Source organism: Pinus tabuliformis, chromosome 7 (genome assembly GCF_031772625.1).
Source record: "Pinus tabuliformis cultivar Carrire ecotype Pingquan chromosome 7, CPIR1, whole genome shotgun sequence".
Classification (NCBI taxonomy): Eukaryota; Viridiplantae; Streptophyta; class Pinopsida; order Pinales; family Pinaceae; genus Pinus; species Pinus tabuliformis.
In genome coordinates, this window is record NC_142293.1 from 2,032,901,035 (window position 1) to 2,032,919,744 (window position 18,710).

The 18,710-nt window shown below is 37.3% G+C and overlaps 1 protein-coding gene across 1 annotated transcript; it reads left to right on the forward strand.

Moving 5' to 3' along the window:
• The first annotated feature begins 3,726 nt into the window (after positions 1 to 3,726).
• LOC149256656 (uncharacterized) lies at positions 3,727 to 4,816 on the forward strand. The gene has a single exon (XM_089457488.1). It carries the CDS (start codon positions 3,966 to 3,968, stop codon positions 4,578 to 4,580), a length of 615 nt encoding a protein of 204 aa, XP_089313614.1. The 5' UTR covers positions 3,727 to 3,965; the 3' UTR covers positions 4,581 to 4,816.
• The last annotated feature ends 13,894 nt before the right edge of the window (positions 4,817 to 18,710 follow it).

Consider the following 18,710-nt stretch of genomic DNA (forward strand, 5'->3'; position numbering starts at 1 on the left):
TAGGTGCGGATTCGAGCATATGTGGTTCCATCAGATCATTATATATTGCAGTCGGGCTTCAAGCAATAGCACAGCTCAGTTTTCTTGTCCGCAGCTCGACTCCGGCAACAGAAGGCGTATCGTGGAAGGACTCATCTCTCATCAGGAAGAAGAGAATCTCAAGGCGCTTTTGGTAAACTTAGTTACTCTCTTTGCTGGTTTATACACGCTAATCTCTCTGTTTATGCAGTGCAGCAGCGACTCAGGCATATCCCTGAAGATCACCCTCGGCCCCCTGAGATTATTGCACCTCTCCCTTCGATTTCAACAGTCCAGCGCCCTCCTCTTCATCTCATTCATAATCCCGCTCACAGCCTCTAATACTCTTTCCACTGATATCCAAAAGCTTGTCCCTCTGCCTTTGCACTTCAGAAGAGATTCAGGCCTATCCCTGAAGATCACTCACGGCTCCTTAAGCTGGGTGCACCGTTCCTCTTGTATTCATCACTCCAGCATATTCTCCTCCGCTCTCTCGTTAATCCCGTCCATAGCCCCTCACTGTTTCGACCCTCTGTGCGAAAGTATGGCAGATCAACATCATCCTCCAGCTGAGCAGGCTCAACCTAGCAACTTTTATGACAATCTTTTCAATAATAAGGAGTGCACTATGTGTAAAGCCCATACCATAATGATTAACAGCCTGACCAAGCAGCTGAAAGAGCTGCAAGATGACTATCACTCAGATAGGAATTCTAAGAGGAGAAAATTGGACAAAAGAAAGAGTGAGATTGAAGCACTGCAGGAGCGTTGCAGCCATTTGGAGGCAGCCATGGAACACATACGCTCTCTCACCCAGAGCTACCAAGCGGAAGCATCAACCAAGGCAAGTGTCCGGAATCCGGACGATTCAGTCACCCAGCACTTCCCATAAGGAATGCATTGCAAATACTGCTGGATAGGAGGCTCTTTTGTTAGACAATACAGTCGTCTTTGTTTTAGTTTCTGTTTAAATCAAAAGAAGCAAGGAGGAATATGGGTCTGCGTACCCACTTTTGATCCTCACTCTTCAGACAAATTTCCCAGATGTAATAGAACTATGTAATGCTGTTTGTTTTATAATATAAAGTATCCGACTTTGTTAAAAAGAAAGTTATAAGTTGCAATATGGAATAGGTATAACAACTAACAATCATTTTTCCCAACCAGCGAACATAAAAATGCATGATAATAACATTGTCACTAAAAACAAATAATAAAACCATACATTTTCTAGATAATTAGTTTATAATGTAAAATATATAAATGACAACAATTAATTTATAAATGAGATATTTTTATAATTAATATGATGCTGATTAATGTCCATTAAGACCATATTTGATTTACCTAGCCTTAAAAAGATAAAGAATATTTATATTCCTTTTAAAATCTTATTTTTATGCTTCAAAAGTAGTAAGATAAGCATTTCAAGATTATCACAGTTTTTATGACTTACTAGGTTAGGTTAGGAAGTATTGTGACATATGTTTTGAAATTGAGTTTTAATTTGCCTAAATTTAGGGCACTTTAGGAGAAAGTACATTTCATGTTAAAGCTTCTCAGTATCACAAAGATCACACATTCTTGCATCCATAATATTTCACTATATAACCAGTTAGAGTTGGTTTATATTTTAACAATGTTGATTTCCTTCTTTAGACTATACAAAATAAAAACCATATATATGAAATTTCCTTCATTTTAAACTCTTTATTTCACTATTTTTTTTTAATTTAACTAAATAATATTTAATATCACATCTTTATATAATTTCCAATAATTTTACCAAATTTCTTAGTCGTTTCATTGTGAGCGTAATACTTTTGTTATGATGGGTGGCATCTTTCAACGAAAGTGAGATGTAAAGTTTTTTAGGCCAAATGGTTAAGAGCATGTGTTTCCTCTTAAGAGGTCAAAGGTTCAAAACTGGAGGGGTAGAGTATTTATGCCTTCATAGACTTAGCAATCAAATCGTTGTGATATACGACTGACAACAAACTCACAACTCACGTGCTAATGATCTCCACCTGCAAATATACAATCCCACTGCACATACGACTGACAACAAACTCACAACTCACGTGCTAATATATGCAGTGGATGAAACACAACAAACTAATCTCCACTTGCAAATATATGCCGTAGACTTAGCAGTCAAACACAACAAACTAATCTCCACTTGCAATTAGCAGTCAAACACAACAAATAATGAACTCACAACTCATATATAATCTCCACTTGCAAATATATGCAGTGGATGAAACACAACAAACTAAAACTAATCTCCACTTGCAAATATGCAGTCAAACACAACAAACTAATCTCCACTTGCAATTAGCAGTCAAACACAACAAATAATGAACTCACAACTCATATATAATCTCCACTTGCAAATATATGCAGTGGATGAAACACAACAAACTAAAACTAATCTCCACTTGCAAATATATGCCGTAGACTTAGCAGTCAAACACAACAAACTAATCTCCACTTGCAATTAGCAGTCAAACACAACAAATAATGAACTCACAACTCACGTGCTAACGATCTCCACCTGCAAATATACAATCTCCACTTGCAAATACTCAAATACTTAGTAGTAGACTTAGCAGTGAAACACAACAAACTCACAACTCAAGTGCTAATGATCTCCACTTGCAAAGTCAAATAGTTGCGCAGAGAAACTCACAACAAACTAACAAATAATGAACTCACAACTCACGTGCTAACGATCTCCACCTGCAAATATACAATCTCCACTTGCAAATACTCAAATACTTAGTAGTAGACTTAGCAGTGAAACACAACAAACTCACAACTCAAGTGCTAATGATCTCCACTTGCAAAGTCAAATAGTTGCGCAGAGAAACTCACAACAAACTAACGATCTCCACTTGCAAATATACAATCTTAACTGACAACAAACTCACAACTCACGTGCTAACGATCTCCACCTGCAAATTTACAATCTCCACTTGCAAATACTCAAATACTTAGCAGTAGACTTAGCGATCAAACACAACAAACTCACAACTCACATGCTAACGATCTCTACTTGCAAAGTCAAATAGCTGTGCGGAGAAACTCACAACTCACCTGCTAACGATCTCCACTTGAAAATACTTAGCAGTCAAATAGCTACGAAGAAACTCACAAATATACGATCTCCACTTGCAAATATCCCAAGTATCAGAGATCAGTTCTATTGATACTTTAAACACGAAGTGATATTATACATTGGATCTTTTATCTCACAAAACAAAAAATATCACACCAACTTAATGTCTGAATTAACCATGACCTTAAAGTTAGATAATAATAATAATAATATATCAATTATGAAAAAAATATATATAATTATTAAAAACGTAGCGCAACGAAACTACGAGAAACTCACCACTCACATGCTAACGAAACTACGAGAAACTCACAAGTCACATCATAGAAAAATGAGCGGAAACAATCGTGATGCAGGTCACACAGACGCGGACGCGATCCACCCCTGAAACTACGAGAAACTCACCACTCACATGCTAACGAAACTACGAGAAACTCACAAGTCACATTATAGAAGTCACATCATAGAAAAATGAGCGGAAACAATCGTGATGCAGGTCACCCCTATTCTCCTATGCCGAGGTTCACGGATCAGCTTTATTGATACTTTAAACACGAAGCGACATTATGCAATGGGAACCCAGCCAAACTGTCACAACTGCTACGGCCACATCGCGTGGGATTGATGACCGGCCATCACCATCATAGGTAAATGGATGATGTTTCTCTGTTTCTTCTCTGAGGGTGTTTTACCGCGATACGTCCGCTGTAGCCAGACTACCAGTGATTACATTCACACATTAAGAATGCCTCCGCCCCCTCATACCTCCACACACTAACGCTTCCTTTACGTCCGGATCGCCACAGGCAGAGATAAAGTAGAGTTCAGAATGGGCAGTTACGTTTCTCGCGCTTCGAACTCTGCACCTTCCAGCCCTCTGAAAATCATAAACTCAAATGGCAGCGTTCAGGAACTACACAGGCGCATAAAGGCAGCAGAGTTGATGCTGGAAAATCCCCAGCACTTCGTATGCCGAGCCAACAGCTTGCAGATCGGGCGTCCGATTAGTCCTCTCACGGCAGACGAAGAACTGGATTTGGGGCATCTCCATTTTCTGCTGCCCATGACTATGCTGCACTTGACGCTGTCCGAGACAGACATGGTCTATCTAGCATTGAAGGCCAATTCCGCCATGAAAGCTGCAACCAGACAGAATTCCGGTGCTAGAATACTCCCCCTGTTTGGAGACCTAATGCGTCCCCTCCCATCAGAAATGAAAAAGGATATCTTCTTATTGGAGGAAGGTAAACAAATTAGCGGGGAGCAGGAGGAGGAGCTTGCGGTGCCGAAGCTGAATTTGGAGGACGATCCAGAGCTGTCAACGGCGCTTGCGCAGCTGAAATTGAACGGCGGCAAATCTTGGAAGCCAAAATTGGAGACCATTACCGAGTTCCGGCCAAAACTCCGGGATCTGATGCAGTCGAATGTTGAAGAGTTCTGCTAGCATGTGTATTTCCTTTGAATCAAATGGTATGGCAGACCAGAATTGAAATTCATTTCAGGATCCTGAACATCATGATGCCAGAGTTCACTTGCTCATATCTGGCCTTTGTACCACCCATTTGCATGTGTCTGTGCTCTAAGACTTCTTGAATCACATGAAAGAATTCATGGTTCAGAATATGTACTGTGACTGGTTGGTTGAACTTTCTCCTATGACATTTTAGAAATGTAAAGATAATTTTATGAAAATCTCAATTGTTTGCGTTTTTTTAAAGTAAAATATTTTCCAAAGAAGGGAAATTAGTGGATTTTTTTATTTTTAATAATTTAAAATTAATTCAGTTTTGAAATTTTTTTGACCATGCATTAAGGCAATAGAGATAGAACAATGTTAAAAATGAGGGTTAATCATTGTAAACTCTAGTAAGGCAAAGGCTTCCCTAATAATTTAGCTTACATGACTTGTACCTCTACCATCATAGCTAAAACTCTCCCATGAAGATCACTATCCAACACAATGGAGAGAAAACAAAGGTACAAAGAGGAGTCTAAAATGATAAATAAGGGTAGTCTTACAAAGTTTTAGAGGTTGACATTCACTTAGAACATTAGTGGATAAGAGGGATATTTCCTCCAATGGTTTGAGATAGAATGCAAGGAAAAGGGCGATCTCCTCCTCGCAAGAAGAGAACAAGGGATGTTGTTGCTAGAGTTGCTTCTTACTAGTCTAAGTAATTGAAATCCATGAGAAGAGTGTTCAATGGAATGAAATACAAGGTCATGATAAAGAAGGGAAGAACTTCAAGTGCTAAGGTAGATGTAGGTATTAGGAAGTTCATTCTTGATACTAGCTTCTCCATGAAAAATGAATTGAAGTACACTAACATTGTAGGCCTTTGTTGGTGCATAAATGAATTTTAACTCTTCTTGGAATCAAGATGAGAGGTAATCTAATAATATAATGCTTCAATGAGTAGAACACTTGGACTCCAAGTATGATGCATTGATCATTATTATCTGGATAATTGAGTTGGAAAATGAGGAGACAATTAGTGCAAAGGAGGAGGTAGGGAACTAGTAGTAATAGAGGATATGATGTAATGGAATCAAAGGAAGTAACACAAGCTAGGGAGAGAGTGAATACTCCAAGCACTCTAATTGTTGTGGAGTTAAAACTAGGGCTCTGACTCCATCTTGTGTTGCTATTTCCATTGGGCGATAAAGTAAACTTAATTTATTTATTTTTTGATTTAAAACTAAAACTAAAAAATATTATTATTTTTACCATATGTCACTAATAATAGTGAGATTTACTTAAAAAATATAAATTAAATAATTTAAATTTATGTCATCCAAGGAGTGTAAAATGGTTGGTGAATGGGTGCATTGTTAAAACACTTCTAATATAATGGTCATCTATTCAAGCTAGCAGGTAGTCCCATTGCCTAACCCAAAAATAAAGAAATTAAATTCATATTTTTTAAATTAAAGCTAAAAATAGATAAAAATAATAATTTTACCAATATCATTATCATAATAAAAAATACTAAACATATTTTGATCCATTGCCTAACCCAAAAAAAAAAAAATTAAATTAGTATTTTTTAAATTAAAACTAAAAATAGATAAAAAAATATTAATTTTACCAATATCATAATAATAATAATAAATACTAAACATATTTTAATCAAATTATTATACTATTCCACATAAATTAATTTATTTAATAAATCCAAAATTAAAATAAACATACTAATTTTAATTTCAAATTACTAAACATATTTTAATCAAATTATTATACTATCGCATAAGTTCCACAACACTTTGAGCGAACTTTGATTTAATTCAACACAATGTATTGTTTTCTATATCACTTTTAATTGACTTTGAGTCTATCCAACATTCGTAATGTGCATATAATTTTTTTTTAATTTCAATTTCTCTAGGTTAAATCAATAATCCATTGCTATCCAAATTCTAGTTTTTGTTAAAACTAGATGAGTATTTCGCACAGTTGTTGATGAAGGAGCTTCTATGTGCATTATGTTGATTTCTTGTTGGAAAGCTTTAGGTTCTCCAACCATCAATTAATCACCTACCACTCTGAAAGCCTTTGACGGAAGAGGTTTTCGTCCATATGAGATCCCTAACGATTTACCCATAAAGCTTGAGGGAAAAATGGTAGCGATCGAAGTTGAAGTTGTGGATGCTCAACTCAATTACAACCTTTTGCTTGGTCGAAGTTGGACCTACGCTATGTTACAGTGGTCTCATCGATGTTTCGAATGATACAATTTCCTTACAAAGGGAAAATTGTCAAAGTAGACCGGTTGTCTTACTATATATCAAACCCTAACTCTACGGGTAGCATACCTTATGTAGGAAAAATGAATACTCTTTATGAGGCTATTGATGTTGATTTACCTAAAGACTCGTCAATGATGGGAACCTTTGCAATGCCTCCAATGAATTTTCCTTCTAATTTTTCTGAGGTTAACATGATTACATCAAGCACTATGGAATCTTTTGATCCGTGGATAGTGCCTTTAAAGTTTGAATTATCCTCTTACGGCAATGAGATGCCTTTAATATCTCTTGAATTGGCTTATCAGGCAATACAATTGTTTTTCAACCCTTCATCTTCTGATATTGATCAAGTGGATATGATCAATGATGATTATTCTCCTTTACCTTGGTTAGAACTGTTTTCACTCTCTAATCCTTTCGACTCTACGTTTCCGACTGACGAAAGCATCATGGAGGTTATGACTTCGGATGAAATGCCTTGGAACGATCACCATCATCGTTCATCTTTTCTACCTGACCTTGATAAAATCGAGAATGATTTTTCAAACATGTTTTCACCTGAGATAATAAATAGTCCAGAATCGCCCATTTCAGTATTTCAAACTAATTCTGAAAGGAATTTGGGGAATATATCTGCAACGACTACCATTGAAATCTCAGTTAAAACAAGGATTATTGAAAATATTCATGTAGGTGCCTCATGCTCAATCGAAGAAATTCAAACATATAAGGCCTTATTTCAAGAATTCCGTGACATTTTTGCCTGGTCCTATGAGGAAATGCTAGGAATTGACCCAAGCATTGTAGTACATGAAATTAAGACTTACCTGGATGCCAAACCTATCAGACAATGATTACGTCTAGTGCATCCGCAAAAAGTTGTTGCGATTAAAGCTGAGGTCGAGAAACTACTCAAAGCAGGATTCATCTACCCGGTTCCCTTAACTGATTGGGTGTCCAATATCATACCTATTAATAAGAAACAGGGAACCATTAGAGTATGTGTCGACTATAGGGATATTAATAAGGCTTGTCCAAAAGACAATTATCCTACTCCCTATATCGATCAAATCATTGACGAATGTGCCATAAATGAAATGTTTTCATTTATGGATGGATTTTTTTCTCTACAATCAAATCAACATACTCCCAGTTGATTAACACAAAATCACATTCATATGCCCATGGGGAAATTTTCCTATTGAAAACTCTCATTTAGATTGAAGAATGGCAGTGAAACTTTTCAACAAGAAATTTCTTATGAATTTCACGATATCAAGCATATTGTGCAACCTTATTTAGATGACTTTCCAACTCACTCATTGATACAGGAAGACCATCCAATGCATCTGAGAGAAATATTTATCAGATGTCGTTATTACAATATTTGCTTGAATCCACATAAGTGTGTTTTCTGTGTGCAATCTGGTCGATTTCTAGGATTTTTCATTTAAAAGGAAGGCATTCATGTCGATCCGTTGAAGGTCAAGGCTATTCTGAATTTGCCTCCTCCTTCCAATCTTCGCCAACTCCAAAGTTTGCAAGGGAAAGAAAAATTTCTACGTCGATTTATCCATAACTATGCCGAGTTAACTTAAGGTTTTACTCAACTTTTGAAAAAGGGAATCTCATTTATCTGGGATAAAGTGGCTCAAAAGGCCTTTGATGCACTTAAATATGCATTGACCCATACACCGTTGTTGCATCCTCCTGATTATCACCAAGACTACTTTTTTGTACTTAGCCACATCTGATGTCACTATTTGCATGGTTCTAGATCAAAAAGATCAATCGAACAGAGAGCATGTGATATATTACTTAAGTCGTAATTTGACCAAAACTGAAGCAAAATATGCACGTGGAGAAATTGGCCTTGGCAGCTGTTCAAGTTGTCCAATGTTTCTGTCACTACATTTTATTGCGCAAAACTACTGTGATTTCTAATTGAAACCCCATGGTTTGCATTCTTACCATACAACTGTTGGGGGGTATGTATTCCAAATGGATAGTCATCCTATAGGAATTCAATTTGGAATTCATTAAATCCAAATCTAAGAAATCATTGGTATTTGTTGAGTTATTATATGACTTTCCTTGTACTGAAACTGAAAACGTGGCAGAGGATTCTCTTCCAGGCGAATATCTCTTTCTAATCAATACTTTAGATCCATGGTATGGAGATATCATCATTTATCTTCAGACCCAGACATTTCAGCCATAACCGAGTCGAATTAATCATTGTCATATCCTATATCAATCCTAGCAATACAATATTGTTGGTGGTACACTTTATCATCGTGGTGTCGATTCTATTTTCCGACAATGTTTAACTCATGAGGAAGCCGAAAGGCATTAAATGAATGCCATTCTGGAGCTTGTGGTGGTCATATGTTAGGTTTTTCCACTGCTCAAAAGATCTTGTGCCTAGGGTATTTTTGGCCCTCTATGTTCAAAGACTGTATAAATGTGGTCCAGAAATGCCATAATTGTCAAATCTGTGATCAAAAAATGCGTGCAAATATAGCTCCTCTTCACCTAATCATTGTTGTCGGTCATTTCGCTAAATGGGGCATTGAATTTCTTACATGTAACCCTCAGTCGGTCAGGGGACATGGGTACATTGTTCTTGTAGTAGATTATTTTACAAAATGGGCTGAGGCAATGCCTACATACAGGGATGACGGTAAAAAAACATCCATTTTCATGTTCAATCATGTAGTTGCTCATTTCGGAGTCTCGTAAGATATTGTCACAGAACATGGTAACCATTTTTGAAACTATATGATGATCGATCTTAGCATGAAGCTAGGCCTATGTCATGACAGTTCTACTGCATATTACCCATAGGAAAATTACCAAGTGGAAGTCGTTAACAAAGTTTTAACCACCATGATGAAACGTACTAGCAAAACTCATAAATGAGAATGGCATCTAATGCTTTATCCAACCTTATGGGCATACCATACTACAACAAAATGTTCAACTAGTTTTACTCCTTTCCAGTTTGTTTAGGACATGGAAGCAATTTTACCGATTGAATGTGAGATATCGTCTTTGAAACTGAAAATTGAATTATTACCAGCTACTTATGCTGAAGAAGAATGCTTCCTATACTTAGCACGTCTTGATGAGACTCATCGTGATGTTGCATTAGTTAGCGAGGCCCAAAAGAAACGAGATAAAGCACAATACGATCAGAATGTTAAACCTCATTCGTATGAAGAATGTGATTTAGTCTCGGTCTATGATCAAAAGCATGATAAGTTAGGCGCTGGTAAATTCAAGCCTATGTGGCATGGCCCTTATATTTTAAAACGTGCACTGGAAAAAGGGGCCTATGAACTAGTGGATTATGACATAATTCCTTTTGGAAAGCCCAGAAACGGTATTTACCTAAAGTGATATTATTCTTAGATTGTTCGATGAAACATTTGTATATTATTGTACCATAATTTATGTGTGCCAATTTTTAGCATTTTTTTGTGATTTTCCACTATCCCTTCTCTGAGTAGTATCAGTTCCCATCGATTCATCCCCATTGACAATAAGCTCCATGTGTTGCTATAGGACCCACCCCGGATTCTGTCTTAGTAAGCATTCCATCGCGTAGGTTTGTTTTGTTCTCCACCCTTGCCAACACCCCTTCCATTGCCCCTAATTCTCCTGCTCATTTTGTGTTACACTTGATTTGCAGATGTCGACATTCCCTCAAACTTACATTGGATTCGCTAATGGTGCCAGCTGTAGTAATCAAAATTTGTATTCTGTAGCCTAGGTCATTTGTTCGCCCACAAACGAGTTAGTTTCTATTCATGGGATATGCCTCGGTTGAACACAGAATAATATTGCAGAATATAACGCAGTGATTGAGCTATTATCTGATGCCATTCCATTTGGCATTCGTTGATTGATCATTAGGTTAGATTCGCAACTCATGGTATTACATATGAATGGTTTTTACAAAGTTAGAAGTGCTTCCATGTTAACAATGTTTTTACAGGTTCGTCCCTTGGAGAGAGAATTTGATCATATTGAGTATCAACATATTCTGAGAAATTTAAACACATTAACAAATGCATTAGCTAATTATGTGTTAAATTGAAACATGTAAGATAGACAGAAATAGAAGTAGTAATTTTCATTAGACAAAGTTCTGTAAATATTGTGGCTTTTACAAAAAATGTCATCCAAGGACATGAAGCCTAGTGGCCTTTATTTTCCAAACATGTCGATACATCATCAAAAATAAAAAATATAGCCCTCAGACTAGTCACTACGCATGATGATGATCATGGTAGCATATAATAGCATGTTCTACTCGTCGTAGAAAACGACTAATAGAACCAGGGACTCATGCAGTATGCCTCTGGTAGTGAAGAGGCAAATCATATATAGTGGCATCTGGAATTTCTAGAGTCAACCTCTTAAGGTTGTGCTATATCTTTGTCAGTGTCTTTGCTACCTCGGGGTTCTGTACTATGGAAGTTGTTGGCTGCTCACCACGTTGATCATATCTACGTAATCCAATTGGTCTCACTGGGGCTAGATCTGCATGATCATTTCAGATAATTAGCTTTGGATTCCAAAAGATTATAAAAAATGAAAAATGAAAAAATCAACCAAAATGTGAGGTTTTACATATAGTACCCCATTGCATCCCAAGAGGCAGTGGCATGTCTAGATCTCCTATGTAGTCCATCCCTACATACAGGAAATATTTGATCATGATGATCTAGTTTTCCAACCACTCGAAGAAGTTAGGAGTAAATTTGCTTGTTGGACCCTCGCCACCTCCATGGTGTGTCATAAGTGTAACCCATTTCAACATGCATGGGTCACAAGTCCCTCCTATCTCTGCAGATACATGTGGAGACAGAAGAGGAATCTGCTCCAAGTCAAACTAAATAAGGAAGGTACCATACCCAAATTTTTTGAGTTTGTCCGTTCTAACCCTATTTAGTTTCCCCTTCAGATTGGAAACTACAACCTCACTCCAGTTAAAAATGGTACCCTGAAAGCAATCCACAGTGGTTTGCATCTGAGCCTTCGTGAGAAAATGCAAAGCTACACTACCACATAGCCGTGCAACAGTGAACCCGATGGCCTTCAAAGAATTTGTGCAATGGTCTTGATGTCAATCCTACCATCTTTGAGAGCTTCCCCTCGAGTACAATGTTGTATCAAATAGGCAACATTGGTTTTGCCACCTCGCCTATGCCCGTACAAGTTGATTTCCTCACCACAGCAAGGAAGTCCACTCAGGAAGTAAATGTTATCAGCATCGATGACAAGTCTGTGGTCTCCGACTATGAAACATTCTTCCTGAACATTCCACTTGCCTACCATACATTCAAGCAAGTCTAATTGGGCCTTCATGCTTGGAATGGTAAAAAACTTGTACAAACCATAGATTGTCAAGACCTATATGGTTGTTGGATCATTTAGAGAAGTTATATCTTATTCTTCATGCTCACATTCTCTCTATTCCATGTTTGTGGTTCAAAAGGTTGCAATTAAACACAGAAAATCATTAGAATGAATTATGGAGAGATTTAGCAAAACATTTGGGTGTTTCCTCTATCAATTTTCTTGCCCTCAAAGCTGCGCGCAATCGAATTTAGAAAAAATGTGCATGTGAATGATTTATTTCCTTTATATTGTGCATATTACGTTAAAATACAAGTCAATGTTCGCAGGCCCGATAAGGGCGACCTACACACATCATGGGTGAAAATCAATTTGAAAACCCTCCCCACAAAAAAACATAAATCTATGGTGAAAATCTAAATAAATATCATGAAAATGAAGAGCTCAGATAAACCATTTACCTGGAGGAGACGGCTCGCGATTTGGTCCAATAGTTTGTCTGGTATTAGCTTTGAAAGTTCCTGGTAAAAAATGACTTCTATCACTCTCGAAAGGGTAAAATAAAAAATGGTGAAAACTTTTTACTATTGGGCTTTTTATAAGTTTTTAGGGCTAATTAAATAATATTTTTTACCTATTGACTTTTAAAATCCAATTTTATAAACATTTTCATTTTATTTTTTGAGCAGAGATAATCACTTCGAGTTTAAGTGTGCAAGTTACAGGTTAATTACAAAAACAAATCATTTTGGTATTGATTACATTTTTATCACTTTTCGAACTCATTAAAACTTATGAAAAGAAAAACCATGGAGTTCTCTTTATGCCCTTTTCAAGCTCCTTAAAATGAAAAGATCATCAAGTACTTAATTTTTTGAACTCGTAAAAGCAAATGAACAATCGTCTATTCAGTATAAGTTTACCCTTTTATGGATTGAACCAAACTATTTATGAAAAAGGTATAAGTTAACTAACCATGGTCAATAGAGTTCTCTCCTGCATTATTTTATCCTTTTTCGGGCTTGAGGGACTACATTTATGAAAAAGGACACTGTGGAGTTTACTTATGTTTTTCTTCTGACTCTCTAAAATTGCAAAACACCAAGATTTACTTTCTCCGGGCTCCTTAAAAATTTACGGTAAAAGAATTGAACACGTTTCCTTTTTGTTCCTTTTCAAACTCTTTAAACATAAAAATGACATTGAGTTACCCCTTTATTGGACTCATAAAAATTAAACAGTATAGGACTCATTAAGCATGACGAGACCGAACAACTCCTCCTTAGGGTTCGTTAAAAATACTGCTGATGACTTGTCCGAAAGATGAGCTTACAGGAAAAGCACATGTTATCCTCCTCAAGCTTGTAAAAAATAAAGAGGCACTTGCCAGTAATGATGGGGGAAAACTAAGAAATAATATTTGTTTTGTATTTGTAAAAGGTAGTATGTCGCTCTTGAACATGACACTCCATCACTTTCATGTCCGGGTTGGGAAATCCATTTGCTACTCAATTGACCATACCTCATTGAAAGTCTTCAGTTGGTTTGGGTTTTATTTTTGAGTCAAATGTTGTCAATTCATTATGTCGTGTCTCTAATATGTTCAAGATAAGTTCAAGATTAGTCAAATTAATTTGTCAGTCTTAGCTTTCAGTTGCGTTGACCATCCTTGATTCAATCCTGGATTACTCCAAACTATTGTTCTTCAAAACTTGACATGCGTTTCATGTCATAGGCCCTCCTGCGACGGATCACTTCCTATTGAATTCAACTCATTATCTATGAAGTTGATCTAGAAACCGTCAATACCTTGAGGTCTGCATTCCATAATGGCAGGTTTCTCGCCTTCGACGACAGGTTCTCATCATTGGCCTTTGATCAAATGATTCTATGAGTGTTCGACATCAAATCATCTATTCACACTTCATAGATTGTACTAGAAGTACCTTGAGAGACATTTTCATTATTGGTGGCTTTTCTCACACTTGTTAATGGTTCACATCATTGATCGGTAATCAAGTGGTTTCTACCATGTTTGACTTCAATACATTCACTCGCATGGCTAGATTCATTCTACTGATCGAGAGATGGAGATCAAGGCCCTGGATCTAGTTTCATCCATCCAGGTTGTGTGGAGTTATTAAATATCCACGATTATAAACATACATCCATTAATGGCTACATACGTACTATTTCATCTATTGACATGGATCTTCAGATATATTTCCATACTGTACTTTGAGACATTTAAGTTTTAAGTATGGGAATGCCTACCTCAGCGATGATGTTATATATTGCATTGTAAAATTTGTTTAATTGTTTTCAGGTATCCAACTACAATATCTAACCCAAACCTTCACATGATAAACCACTTCAATCATCAAAATATTTCTTTTGAATTTGTGCTTTAGGGGGGAATTTATTACACGTCATTTTGTCGCATTAGGAAAATGGCCATCGGTTTGGATCTCTCGCTATCCACAAATTTGTCCTGAAGCATTCCGCTACAAAGTTTGAAACTAAATTATACCAAAGAAAGTGGATTTTATGAATCCTATGGTACAAAACCTGAAATTTGGCTATATTCATAGTTTCCTAGATAATTTATGTGCATACACAGAGAAGACCATTAATGTTTGTGCATAAGTACGCACTGTCTTCCACTATGACATGCGAACATGACTTGAAGTATGTAAAAATAAAAAGTAAAGTCTAGAAGCATTGTTGGTAGCATCTATCCCAACCAACAAGCTTCGAATGAGTGCCTATTCAGTATTGATCTCTCCCATCATGGAGTAATTCCCCTTCCTTTGTGGAACCTTTATCCCACTAATAGTGGATTTCATCCCTTGGAGAATGGATCCATAACTTCACATTCTTGGCCTATAAAGATGCTATAGGTTTGAGGATTGAAGGAGGATTGTTGGAAGTAGTTTTTTGTTGTCGAGATTGGGTTGGAAATGTTTTTTTACAAGGGAGAGGGTTGGAGATTGTAGAAGGGACTCACAACATCAAGACTATATGGTTGTAAGGATTTTATCCATTTTTATGAATATAAAAGCAATTGTTCTTTCTCAATTACTTCTTCATTGATTTAATTTGTAGGAATCCTTGATCACCTACATGGATTTTGGTTGTATATTGATCATTTTATGATATATAATTGGTTAATTAGTCCATTTATCTCTTTGATGATATGTTGTATGCTTTGATCCCTTGTTTATATCTGTCTTTCTAGATCTCTTTCAAGATGGAATGGAGAAGCTATCAGGAGCGACAAGAGGACATCTAGAGCATCGAGGAGAAAATGGATGAAATATTTGAGGGACTTCATCAATCATTTCATCAAATCGGTAAGAGGCCTCTATCATTTTATTTGCTTTCACTCAATCAAAGTCTAGGGAAAGGTAGAAATTCCTATGTTTTTGTTACTAGCTTTATTTGAAGTGTATGGAGATCAATATTTTCAACAAGAGGAATTTGTCCACATAACACTTCTTGCTATTGTCATGTCTTTGTTGTTGTAGACCTCCCTGTTCAACACCATTCTTCTAGCTCATAACTCTGGTCATCTTTGACTCTCTTATAGCAATTATTCACATGATTGAGTTTTGTCCCAACTCAACCATCTCTTCTTCATAACTCATTCCTTTGGCACATTTCTTCTTTTGCTTGTGACCTTCCTTTGAACCCCTGCTATGACTAATAATAGTCATCTTCGTCTCTATCTCTCGTGACTCTCCTTGTCTGCTAGTGAGCTACAACAAGCCCTTAGTTTATCCGTAACAAGTATACCACTTGTCACCCATACCAAGCCATCCCCTTGGTACCTTATCTTCTTTAGGTTCTCTACAAAAGAACTTCTTCTTAAGCATGCTTTCTCCTCCTCTTCCAAAGCCGTCGGTTGTTGCAGCTTCAACTACTCATTCTTCTTATTTTTGCTATTGGGTTTTGTCACCATTTTTCCTCTAAGAGATTGCCTACTCCATCTCCTTTTATGAAATAGCCTACTTGCTATGGAAGCTGCTACCAATTCATCCCTGCAAACACAACTCTTTTAATGACCAAGCCAGCACAAACATTGCATTCAATGTTAATAAGATCTATCACAAGACCTAATCTTCTAGAATCTTGCTTAACCAATTCCTCTCCAACCAAGAGAACCTTACTTTCGGTTGACGGTGTTGGACCTGGAGGTGGCACAGGAGCTATAGGACCAATATACCAACCTCATGCCGAGAACATCTGAGGTTTCCCCTCAGTCTCCACAACCTCCCAAATCAAAACCAATCCCGAGTGATCAAGGAGAGGTTGTTCTCCTTAATGATGATCCAATGATGGACATGTAAAATATTTCATTTGATGAGTTGCACCAAAGGACTGTACAACCACGAATAAAGCATATCTCGGATGATCACGCGTCATCTACACATATGGAGGAAAGGGTGATTATGTTAGATGTTAGGAAACATCTAGCTAGCATGACCGATGTCTCTAAGGCTTATGAAGAATCCACGAGCTCAAGTGTCAAGTTGTTATTAGCATAGAATGATCAGATGGCAAAGGACTTGCAAGAGGCTAGGCAGAGGGCAAAACAATCCGCAAGATCTGCTATGGCAGAGATGAGGAAAGCGATACATGTTGAAGTATCGACTCTTGAGACCACCATGTAAAAAAATTATGATGAATTTGTCACCATACCCAAGGAAGTTTTCCATCTATATGGTTTTCAGCAGCGGTGCATGAAGATTGCCCAAAATCTCAAAGATGTACATGCTACTATTGCACACGTATAGGAATGGACAATGAAATACAAGGGAGACCCGCTTTACTTGCACAAAATAATGAAGTTGCAGGCAGAGCTGGACAAAGCACATATCTGGATGTTGATCCAAAACTATGAGCAACGCCCTCCGCACATCAATAGCATTGAGGCTTTCTATGCACGGTTGTTCAAGAATATGGATGTCATGGTGAGGACGCACATGATTCCTTCAATTGGTTCCCTCACCGAAGCCATTGAGAAGAACCAAGTCGAGCTAGAGGTTGACAGTTACATGGAGAAATTGATGCGAGAGGCCACCAATGATGACTTGCAGCTGAGCACAGAAAACATGCAGAGGTACATCAGTGGTCCAGCCACACTCAGGAGAATGTTTTCCATGCTTCAAGATGAGTTGGACAAAGGTTCTAGGAAAATATACCCAAAATCCATGGAGGCAAGAGTTCATTTCTAGAAAGACATCACCAAATAGTATGGGGACACTATAGCGCAGTACCAAGCTTGGTATTAGTTCACAGCCGAAGACCATCAAGAGGATATTGCCGAGTTGGTCTTTCCCCAAGATTTTGAGTGATGGTGTTTGTCTTATTAGGATGACTCAAGCCTATTTTTTCCCACATGGGTATATGTGTAAATTGTATATTATTTGTAAATATATTGTAAGTGAAATTCCAAGTGTCAGAAGTGGAATGTGAGCAATCACTATGTAATGTAAAGATTTATTTGTAAAGGAGTTGAAGAGTCATGAGGGTAGTCAAAGAGTCAAAGGGGAATGTCAAGGGCCACCCCACCATATGTTATATATAAAACCTCATAACTCATAGTAAGGTCTATTAGGAGCTAGGCTTTTGGCTAGGCTTAGGCTTAGAGAAGGCTTGGGAGTATTGTGATGAGCCTTGGCTTCTCCACAATGTAGAGCGAGTATACTTCTTTGGAGGAGCAGGCAGTGTTGAATATAATGTTCCACTATTGGGGCTAGTAGCTGTCAATGGTGTATGTATGGAAGGAACTTTCACTTAATAATATAACCGAGCCAACACGTTTTCATGCATATGTTGTTATTGTAGTTCAACTATTCTAGTTACTTTAGCAATGTATGTTGTTTAACTTACACATTTTCTTATGAACTATTTTGTATGCAATTGTATGAATCTTGTTGAAGACATGTTGTTGGATTAACTCGTCACTTTGGTTTGTGGACTATTCAACTTCCATCTTGTCATGTCATTCCACTCGTGTTTTCCTTTCAGGCTACATACTATTACAGGCTTCTAAAGGACACACTTCATTTTTTCATCTGTGTCTTAGAACCCTCGTGCATCTCCCTTGACTCTCTATAAGGTCACACACTTTCTTTTGACAAAAGTCATTATACTTACCTCTACGTGCTACCGCGATCAAGGCACTACATTACCACCCAATGTTGGGACTCCTACTCCAATTTATCTAAGGTCTAATTGGGGCTTCTTACCAAGGAGATCCCCTCGAATTTTGGCGGGTCCAGCACTGTCAACACTTCCTTACAATCAACTCACACACTATTTTAAGGTTCCTTTTCTCTTCAACCTCTTTTTATTTTCACTCTCAAGCTGTCTTCAAACTTGGAAATCCCATTTGTACATGGACCAAATCTTCTTGACCTCTATGCCATATCCATCACATGGATCTTCTGTG